The following is a 10,979-nucleotide window of genomic DNA, read 5'->3' on the forward strand; positions in this document are numbered from 1 at the left end:
TCAGAGCCTGGAGCCTGTTTCAGATTCTGTGTCTCCCTCTCTCTGACCCTCCCCCGTTCATGCTCTGTCTCTCTCTGTCTCAAAAATAAATAAACATTAAAAAAAAAATTAAAAAAAAATCCTCTCCTCTTTCCATATCTCTCATTTCTCTAAGATGCACACATTTGGTATTTATTATGAGGGCATTTGTTAATGTATTTCTTGATGTGCTTTAAAAAGCCGATTTGAAGGAAAGGAGCTCAAGGGAATGACTGTACAGGTGGAGCCTCAGGCACTGTGTTCCCCAGAATGTCAGGACACGAACTGTCAGTGTCCCGACACAAACTGTGAGATCATGATCTGAGCCAAACTCAGGAGTCAGATGTTCAACTGACTGAGCCACCCAGGCACCCGTAAAATGCTATATTAAATTTTAAGAATATTCAATTAACACATGCTTTCTATAACTCTTGAAACCAAGTGAAAAGTTTTTAAGAAAACAATAATAATTTCCCCCAACCTTCTTTCTGCCTATTTTACCCCAGTAAACAGCAGTATATATATCTTCTACAACTATTGCCATGGTTATGGAAACAGTCAAGTACATGTATGTAGGTACTTTTTATCAAACTGGGACTGTGTGGGGGCACCTGGGTGGCTCAGTAGGTTAAGCATCCGATTCTTGGTTTCGACTCAGGTCACCATCTCAAGCCCTGTGTTGGGCTCTATGCTGACAATACATGGGATTCTCTCTCTCCCTCTCTCTGTCCTTCCCCTGCTTGCACCCTCTCTCTCTTTCAAAATAAATAAACTGGAAAAAAAAACTGGGACTATGCTAGTGAAATACTGTTCTTACACAGTAAAAAGTAAGTACCTCATGGTTTTTCCTTAGGTTAAAAGAATGGATTGAACTCATTCCTTTAATAGCTGCATAGTATTCCACAGAGTATATATAACTTATTTATTTGATTAGTTCCCTACTGATGGACTACTAAATTATTTCCACCTTTTATGCCATTACAAATAATGTAGCAATAAATATATTTCTACATATGTCTTTCCACATTGGTGCTTTCTCCCCCTAGGCGATTGAGTTCTAGATATGAAATTATAGGATCACAGTGTATGAGTATTTTAAATTTTAATAGCCACTGCCAAAATACTACCTTCCAAAAAGCAACAGTTTCACTTTCCAAATAGAAATGCCTGAGTGCCTGCTTCTTCTTCACAGCCTAACCAGCACTGGATGATGTCATTCTTTGAGAGAGAGAGAGTTGGGTTAAAATAGTATAGTTATAACATTTACCTGATTACTAGTAAGGCTGAGCACCTTGTTTTTTGTTTGTTGGCTTCTTGTATTCCTTTGCTTCCCTACTCCTCACAATTTGGACCTCATATGCAGAAGGTTGAGTTAATCAAACTCTATGGTTCATAATACACTATCTTGGGCCATGGAAGAGCTTTCTCTTATTTATTTACTCCTTTTAAGTCTATTTTCCCATTCCCTCTTCCAAAAGAGATCAATCTAATGTGTTTAATGTGTATCTTTTTGTCTATACTATGTGGGGGTTAGGGGTGCTGACACCTTCCCCATGTAGTTGAAAGGTCCCATGTATAATTTTTGACTACCTCAGAACTTAACTACTAATAGCCTACTGTTGACCAAAAGCTTTGCTGATTACATAGTCAATTAACACATATTTTGTATGCCATATTTATGTATATGGTATTCTTATGATAAAGTAAGCTAGAGAAAAGAAAATGTTAAAAAAAAGTCATAAGAGAGAATACATTGTACCACGAGAGAGTACTGTACCATGTTGATAAAAAATTTGCATGTGGGGCGCCTGGGTGGCTCAGTCGGTTGAGCGTCCGACTTCAGCCGGGTCACGATCTCGCGGTCTGTGAGTTCGAGCCCCGCGTCGGGCTCTGGGCTGATGGCTCAGAGCCTGGAGCCTGTTTCCGATTCTGTGTCTCCCTCTCTCTCTGCCCCTCCCCTGTTCATGCTCTGCCTCTCTCTATCCCAAAAATAAATAAACGTTGAAAAAAAATTTAAAAAAAAAAAAAAAAAAAATTTGCATGTAAGTAGACTCACACAGTTCAAACCCATGTTGTTCAAGGGTCATTTGTATATGTTCTTTTAAATAAACTTTTATTTTATTATTTATTTTATTTATTTATTTACTTACTTATTTAATTTTATTTTTTAAAATTTATATCCAAATTAGTTAGTATATAGTGCAACAATGATTTCAGGACTAGATTCCTTAGTGCCCCTTACCCATTTAGCCCATTCCCCCTCCCACACCCCCTCTAGTAACCCTCTGTTTGTTCTCCATATTTATGAGTCTCTTATGCTTTGTCCCACCTCCCTGTTTTTATATTATTTTTGTTTCCCTTCCCTTATGTTCATCTGTTTTGTCTCGTAAAGTCCTCACATAAGTGAAGTCGTATGATATTTGTCTTTCTCTGACTGACTAATTTCACTTAGCATAATACCCTCCAGTTCCATCCACGTAGTTGCAAATGGCAAGATTTCATTCTTTTTGATTGCTGAGTAATACTCCCATATATATATATATATATATATATATATATATATATATATATATACATATATATATATATATATATCACACCTGTATCCCTTGGATAAATACCTAGTAGTGCAGTTGCTGGGTCGTAGGATAGTTCTATTTTTAGTTTTTTGAGGAACCTTCATAATGTTTTCCAGAGTGGCTACACCAGCTTGCATTCCCATTAAATTATACTTTTATATATGTATTTTAATTTGCATAAATAGTACTGTGGTAAAATCTCATTCTATTGCTCAGCATTATATATGTTTTTTAAATGTTTATATTTAGAGAGAGAGAGAGAGAGAGAGAGAGAGAGAGAGAGAGAATCCCAAACAGGCTCTGTGCTTTCAATACAGAGGGTGACTCGGGGCTTGATCTCACAAACCATGAGATCATGACCTGAGCCGAAATCAAGAGTTGGATGCTTAAATGACTGAGCTACCCAGGTGCCCTCAGCTTTATATTTTTAAGATCCACATAGTATTGCTATTTTCTCATCTAGTTCATTGCCTGTGTCTACTGCGTGGAATTTTACAGTGTGCACATGGGCCATGATTTGCCTGTCCACTCCTCAGTGATGAGTACCCCAGTTACCTCTGTCTTTCTGCCACCACAAATACTGCTACCAACATCCTTGTACAAGTCGCCTTAAGGACCTGTGAGAGAGTTTCTTAGGGGTGTTTGCTCAAGATTGGAATTGGTGGTTCATTGGGTAGATGGACATTTAATTTGATTAAGTACTGCTTGTCGACTTTCACAGAACAATAGTCCCACCAGATATACACAAGTGCTCTTGAATCTCCACGTTCTTGTCATTTCGTGGCATTAACCAGCTTCCTAAATTTTCCTATTTTGGGGGGTATAAAGTGTTGTTAATTTAATTTGCATTTCTCTAATTAGTGAGTTGGAGCATTTCTTTTATCTTTTTTAGTCTTTTGGCTTTTTAGTCTTTGCCTGGATGTTTCCTTCACCCATTTGCCTATTTGGGTTCCTGTCTCTTCTTGTTAATTTCCAAAACCGTGTGCATGCCTTCCTCACCCTGCTCGGGCTGTTACCCTCCATGGCAGGTCACCTCTCCACCTGGGCTCTCCTTTCACCCTGGTCAGGCTCTGAGTCCCTCCGCAGGGCAACCCACCTCTGTGTCCACTTCTGTCAGCCCGCTTGGGTCACAGCTTTTCTCTTCTCATTCTGGCACCTACCTTGTCCTGCCCATCTACCAGCATGAGGACTGTATTGTCCAGAGAGGAAAAGAAAGGAAAGGAAGAATAAGAAGAGAAGGAATAAGAGCACCTGCTTTATGTTTAACCTTTCAAATATCCTAATAAATGTGCTTAGTTAAACTATAATTATTCTGTCAAGAGGCACTTTAGCTTTGTGCCACAAATATTGACATGGACTGTTTTCCTTATTTTTCATTTTAAACATAGTAATACATTTTTAGGTTTCCAGATGCATGGGATTTAAGATTTTTGTCTTTTATTACAACATGCTGGAAGTACCTGATCCTTGAGAATTTATTGAGACTTCTTACATGGCTTAATACTGGATTGATTTTGGTAACTGTTCCACGTGTGCTTGTAAAGAATGTGTTCTCTGTTTGTTGGGTATAAAGTTCCATAGATAGTTAATGCTCATATGATTCATATGGTTCAAATTGTCAGTATCTTTGATTTTTTTTTCCTTGATTCTGAAAAAGTATGCCAAATTCTCCAAGTATAATTCATTTTATTTATTTATTTACTTACTCACTTACTTATTTATTTTGAGGGGCAGGGGCAGAGAGAGGGAGAGAGAGAATTCCAAGCAGGCTCTGCACTGTCAACGTGGAGACTGACACAGGGCTCAAACCCATGAACCATGAGATCATGACCTGAGCTGAAACCAAGAGTCAGATACTTAACTGAATGAGCCACCCAGGTGCCCCTTTACTAGGGTTTTTTGTTTTCTGGTCATGATTGCATATTATTGTTTTCTAGAAAATAATGTATTTCTTTTAGATTTTCAACTTTTTGCCACTGAATTATAAAATATTCTTTTAGAATTCTTTTCATATAATTGCCTCTCGGCCTTTTGGCTAAAATCAAGTGTAGAATTATTTTCATATTTTCTGTATCTATGCATTCTGTATGTTTTTCCTTCCTAATATTATGTATTTTTTACTTTCTCTCTTTTCTCTTTAACCAGGCTTGCTTGGGGCATCTATTTTATTCTTCCAAAGAACAGTTGGGTTTTTTTTTTTTAATACAAACGTTATTATCTTTTGATTTATATATAGTGAAAATATATGGTATTTTTATTCAATTTTTATCCTTTCTTTTTTTCTGGTACTAATTTTATAAAGTATAGATTATTAGAAAGAATATAATTAAAATCACAGTAATCCTACCACTGTAAGATAAGCAGTGTTAAAATATAGGTATAATTCTAATATTTTTCCATAGAGGGGCGCCTGAGTGGTTCAGTCGGTTAAGCATCTGGTTCTTGATTTCAGCTTAGGTCATGATCTTGCAATTCATGAGATTGAGCCCCGGGTCTGGTTCTGAGCTGACAGCATGGAGCCTACCCGGGATTCTCTCTCTCTCCCTTGCTCGCTGCCCCTTCCCCACTCATGCTCTGTCTGTCTCTCTCAAAATAAACAAATAAATACTTAAAAAGAATATTTTTCTATACCTATGTTAACATAATTGGTAGGCAGAGTTTTTCTTAATCCTCCTTCCTTCATTTAGTTGTAGCATTAATATTTTCTTTTAGTAAATATTTTTGAAGCTTGACTTCTAGGGAAAGTATAATCAATAATATGTAATTTTTTGGCATTTGCACTGTTACTACTTTTTTGTGTTATAAATAATGTAAAGAATATATTTGCGTATGAATCTTTACTAAATATTTCCTTATGATACATTCCTTGAAAAGCTGATCTCCTCTGTTTCCACCCGATGTTTATGAAATTGTCAACTTACCTGTGCCCTTGTTAGCACTGAGCCACCCCTTTTATTGTCATACTTTATTTTCCAGATTATTTTAATAATGCATATTTATGGTGAAAAAAATTTACTTATATAAGTATTACTGTCTGCAGTTTATTAGACTAGAGTAGATGTGGTATGCTAGTGTGGAACACCACCTTAAAGCACAACTTCTTTATTTCAATACTGTTGATTTCTGCAAAGGAAAACTCTGGGATTAAGAATTCATGGATAGCAGAACATGGCAAGATATCCAAACAGGTAGAGAAAGACAATGAGCAACAAACACTATTGAATATTCAGCAGAATTTGCAGAATGCTACAACTCAAAGATTAGAGGAGAAAATTCAGAAACTTCAGAAACAGCTGAGTGATTTGAAATTGTCAAATAAAAGTATGAAAACTCAACTGACAAGAGTAAACGTCCTTAAGGTAAGTAAAGGAAGTGAGCTTTCAAAGATTCACTTAAGCTTTGGTCTTGTTACTATTTTAGCTGCATGTTTCTCATTGAATTAAAAAGCATTCTTATATACACACATAAGAATATATATTGGATAATAAAATTAGATGCATGCAAATGTACCATTTATCTTAAGAACAAGAGCATTATCGGGGAGCCTGGGTGGCTCAGTCGGTTGAGCATCCAACTTCGGCTCAGGTCATGATCTCGCGGTTCGTGAGTTCGAGCCCTGCATCAGGCTCTGTGCTGACAGCTCAGAGCCTGGAGCCTGTTTCAGATTTTGTGTCTCCCTCTATCTTTGCCCACCCCTGCTGGTGCTCTCTCTCTCTCTCTGTCTTTCAAAAATGGATAAACATTAAAAAAAAATTAAAGAACAAGAGCATTATCAACTCCACTGAAGCCATCATGTATTCTCTTCCCTACTTGTCAAAGGTAACTGGTATTCTAAATGTTGGGATTCTAGAACCCTTGCTTTTTTTAAATTTTATTTTATTTTTATTTTTTTTTTAACTTTTATTTATTTTTGAGAAAGGGAGAGGGGCGCCTGGGTGGCGCAGTCGGTTGGGCGTCCGACTTCAGCCAGGTCACGATCTCGCGGTCCGTGAGTTCGAGCCCCGCATCAGGCTCTGGGCTGATGGCTCAGAGCCTGGAGCCTGTTTCTGATTCTGTGTCTCCCTCTCTCTCTGCCCCTCCCCCGTTCATGCTCTGTCTCTCTCTGTCCCAAAAATAAATAAAAACGTTGAAAAAAAAATTAAAAAAAAAAAAAAAAGAAAGGGAGAGACACAGCATGAACAGGGGAGGGTCAGAGAGAGGGACACACAGAATCTGAAGCAGGCTCCAGGCTCTGAGCTGTCAGCACAGAGCCCGACGCGCGGCTTGAACTCACGGACCGAGAGATCATGACCTGAGCCAAAGTCGGCCGCTTAACTGACTGAGCCACGCAGGCGCCCCAGAACCCTTGCTTTTTAAGTTTTATTTTGGTCTTTCTTATTGGGGTAATAGTTAAAAGTTTTACTCATTTTGGGGGCTCCTCTTTGGATCTTCTCCATACCAAGCTTCGCTGTACTATTTCAAGCATACATTTGATTCCTTAAACCAAAGGTGCACTGAATACTTATGGATCAATGTGTTTTTTTCCCATTCTATCACAATATTTATCTTACTGCAAAGCCAGTTATTGTCTGTATTTCTGAATTTGGCTAGCAGAGGCTGTAGGACTTTTGAAGGCATGGAATACTCGTTAAAAGTCTTTAAATCCCAAGTGTCTAATTGATACAGGTGCTCATGACTGTTGGTTATTGATGAGTTTGATGGCTAAGAAATGTTCTCTTAATTCATAAATTATGGAATTTTCTTTCTTTTCCGTATATCAGGTAAAAAAAAAAACAACAAAACAAGAAGAAGAAGGAAAAGAAGCATGGGTTATACCATGCATCTTGTCTATTATTTAGAAAAGATCTAATCACAGCCATCTCCCTTCCCCCAACCTTATACCCTCACAGGACAAAACAATTGAAAAGCTCAGGCAATCTTTAACAAAAGCTGAACTAACGCAAGGGAAGACAGTTATGAAAACAGACAACTTGAAAACTACATCAGACTCTGCCAAGACAGAGGAAAGAGGAGACAAAGAGAAAGTCCATCAGATGTTAGACGCCGTCAGTCCTGAGCGCTACACAGCAAAGAGCACGCTTGATAAAGTATCAGGACAACAAGAGGTTTGTTTTATTACTTTATTAAGATTCTTTAAGTCGAAGTGATCAACACCCATCTCAACTTAGACTCTAAACCAGACAAAAAGGACGTTGTTGGCTTATGGAATCAAAGGTGAGTTAAACAGCCAGACCTCTGAGAGGGCCCCAGGATCAGCACCTGGAGCCTCATACAGCTCTTTTCACCATCTCTGCTTGGCTTCGCCATGTATGTCAGCTTGCTCGATATTTAGAGATTCTGTGACAGGAGAGAGAATCCCAAGAAAGTGTTTTATAAGCCCAGCTTAGATCAAATGCTTATTCCCGGTAAATCCTCCGTGGCAAAGGAGGGGATATATGATTATCTTACGTTAGGTTTGCATACACATCCTCCGATTAACTGGTGACAAGGAGGAAAACGATGTGAGAGATTGGGAGTTCAGGGGAACCCACGTGTCTGGGGCTGAGTCACTTTTAGGAAAAGAGGGTCGTGCTTCTAAATTTGCTTAGATTTCCACTGCATTTACAGAGCACATGTTTTCGGAGAATTTTTTAAAGGCTAACTGGTAATTTTGGGCTATTGTGAGATTATATGCCGCCTGTCCATTATTAGTTCTTACAAAATATGTAACTTTAGAGATTACCTTAAGAAATTCTTAAAACACAAAATCATGATATGATTTGGCTTTTTCTCTTTTTAAACTTCTGCTTATGTATATTCTTGTTTTTATTCTTCTCGATGTTCCTTATTATATTTTCAGTCAGATCTCTTCTACTTCGGGTACTCTGTAGCTTACTCCTTATCTCTGAGATGACTTTGTCTTGTTCTTGCCTGACTTCAACCTGACCTCACATCTTATCTATGAGACATCTTGGATATCTTTTTTTTGTCCATTTGTATTCTGAATACTGTATTTCTGATTCAAAACAAAGGTTCCCCCCCACCATGTCTGCAAATCCTTGTTTGATATTTAATCCATACCGGGTATTATGTCAAACATGTTTCTTTTGCTTCATGGGAGTTCTTTGAGGGGGGGGAGTTGGGGCAGATTTTCATCACCTGACTAGTTTGGAGCCTTGGAAATTTTCTTCTTAAGGAAATTTGGATGGGGGCACCTGGGTGGCTCAGTCGGTTAAGCGTCCGACTTGGGCTCAGGCCATGATCTCACGGATTCGTGGGTTTGAGCCCCGCATCGGGCTCTGTGCTGACAGCTTGGAGCCTTGGAGCCTGCTTCAGATTCTGTGTTTCCCTCTCTCTCTGTCCCTACCCCACTGGCACTCTGTCTCTCAAAAATAAATAAACGTTAAAAACTTTTCAATACAAAAAGAAATTTGGATGGATATTATTTGCCATTTATCTATTCACTTTAAAATCCTTTTAATTGCCCTGCCCTCTCAATTTTAGGTGTTTCTACTTTACGTAGTTACAGGGCAGGGTTTACTTACTTAGTTTCTTAACTCAATACTACCCTCTTGTGTTGGTACAGTAAGTGCAGTTTCTAAAGTTTACCACCTCAAGTCTTTTACGTTGAGGTGTGGGGGGGTTTATGTGATGTCTGATTCTGCAGTACACTCTTGTTTATAGAAATCACTCATTTCCCACTGTTTGCTTTTCTCTTTTCCTTTATCTCTAAACCTCCAAGGAACACCTTACCCTTCCAAGTATCTCTTTCTCCCTTCAGAAACCTTGTCCTTTACAACTGCCCATTTCGGCTAATGTGTTTCCAAGGCCCTCTCTTTTCCCTCTCACTTGCCAGGGTTCTGACCCACTAGGTCTTGGACTTCTCAGTATTTCCTCATTTATGCATTGTCCTATTTCTGGGCCGCCCGTGGAGGCCAGCTGCATCCTTCAGCCTGGGCTCATGATTTATGGATGATTAGAGCTGCTTTCCTTATAAGGGAGGAGGGGTGGAGACAGATGGATTTCGGGGACTGCTATTACCATACAACAAGTCTGAAATCAAAAAAGGAATTACCTTAGAGATGAAAAGCAGCAATAAAATTAGGTTTAGTCTATAAAGTGTAAAAATAAAATCTTAGGAGCGCTTGGGTGGCTCAGTCGGTAAAGCATCCAACTCTTGATCTCAGAGTCATGAGCTCAAGGCCCATGTTGGGCTCTGTGCTGGGGGTGAAAAAGACTTAAAAAGAAAAATCTTAAAATGAAAAGGACATTTTCTTTTTTTTTCGCGTTTATTTATTTTTGAGGCAGAGAGAGACAAAGCATGAACGGGGGAGGGTCAGAGAGAGGGAGACACAGAATCTGAAACAGTCTCCAGGCTCTGAGCTGTCAGCACAGAGCCCGACGCGGGGCTCAAACTCACGGACCGCGAGATCATGACCTGGGCCGAAGTCGGCCGCTCAACCGACTGAGCCACCCAGACGCCCCTGAAAAGGACATTTTAAATAAAGAGTTCTTGTAATAGAAGAGACCACTTTTCTTTCTTTCTTTTTTAAATGTTTTTATTTATTTTTGAGAGAGAGAGAGCAGAAGAGGAGCAGAGAGAGGGAGACAGAGGATCCAAAGTGGGCTCCGTGCTGAGAGTGGGAGAGCCCCATGTGGGGCTTGAACTCATAAACCATAAGATCATGACCTGTGCCAAAGTCCGACGCTTAACCCACTGAGCCACCCAGGCACTCCAAAAGAGACCATTTTTCTATATTAAAAATACAATTTGAATGTAGAATGTTACATTTCATAGAGAAATGTTTAATAAGACTACATTTCTGATACCGATTTTATTGTACATAATATGTAGGTGACTGAAACTAATGGTATGACTTAATGTTTTGGGTGGTTTTTTGTAGCTCACTGATTTTCGAGAAACTATTATGAAGATGTTGGGATTTAACATGAGAACAGCAGACAAGGAAATCATCAATCACCTAAGGCTTATTATACAAGATTATAAAGCATCTGACAAATCAAAGGTTGCTTCTCACTCTGAGACTGGACAGGATAATGAATAAAAAAGTTCTGTCTTTTTCATTACTCCCAACAAGAACTCAGCAGATACGGGCATCTCCTGTAGCATCTTGAATGCAGCTATGTTATGAATAAAATGCACTAGGAATTTCTCACCTTTGATATTTGGCATTTAACTTTTCTTTGTCATTGTCGTGTTCTACACATTTATTTATGGTCTAGTCTAGATTGTTACTTGCAATATACAATATCTAATTATATTTATTATTAATTGTATTTTCAGCAGGGTATTAATCAGGACTTGTGTTCTTAGTTGTAATATTTATATTTATAGTTAACAGCCTATTTATTTCTAGAGTGAACAATTTCCTGGGTATACCC

The 10,979-nt window shown here is 38.6% G+C and overlaps 1 protein-coding gene across 3 annotated transcripts in view; it reads left to right on the forward strand.

Moving 5' to 3' along the window:
* The window catches only part of LOC147579909 (uncharacterized), a 49,761-nt gene extending 39,001 nt beyond the window's left edge, over positions 1–10,760 (forward strand). For all 3 annotated transcript variants that reach the window (XM_086709552.1, XM_086709553.1, XM_086709554.1), the window contains exons 6-8: positions 5,729–5,956; positions 7,487–7,702; positions 10,481–10,760. In XM_086709552.1, coding sequence (XP_086565678.1) covers positions 5,729–5,956; positions 7,487–7,702; positions 10,481–10,642 — 606 coding nt within the window. In that variant the 3' untranslated portion in view covers positions 10,643–10,760. The remainder of the gene's footprint in view (positions 1–5,728; positions 5,957–7,486; positions 7,703–10,480) is intronic.
* The last annotated feature ends 219 nt before the right edge of the window (positions 10,761–10,979 follow it).

Source organism: Puma concolor, chromosome B3, assembly GCF_028749965.1.
Source record: "Puma concolor isolate L17-30 chromosome B3, mPumCon1.1.hap2, whole genome shotgun sequence".
Classification (NCBI taxonomy): domain Eukaryota; kingdom Metazoa; phylum Chordata; class Mammalia; order Carnivora; family Felidae; genus Puma; species Puma concolor.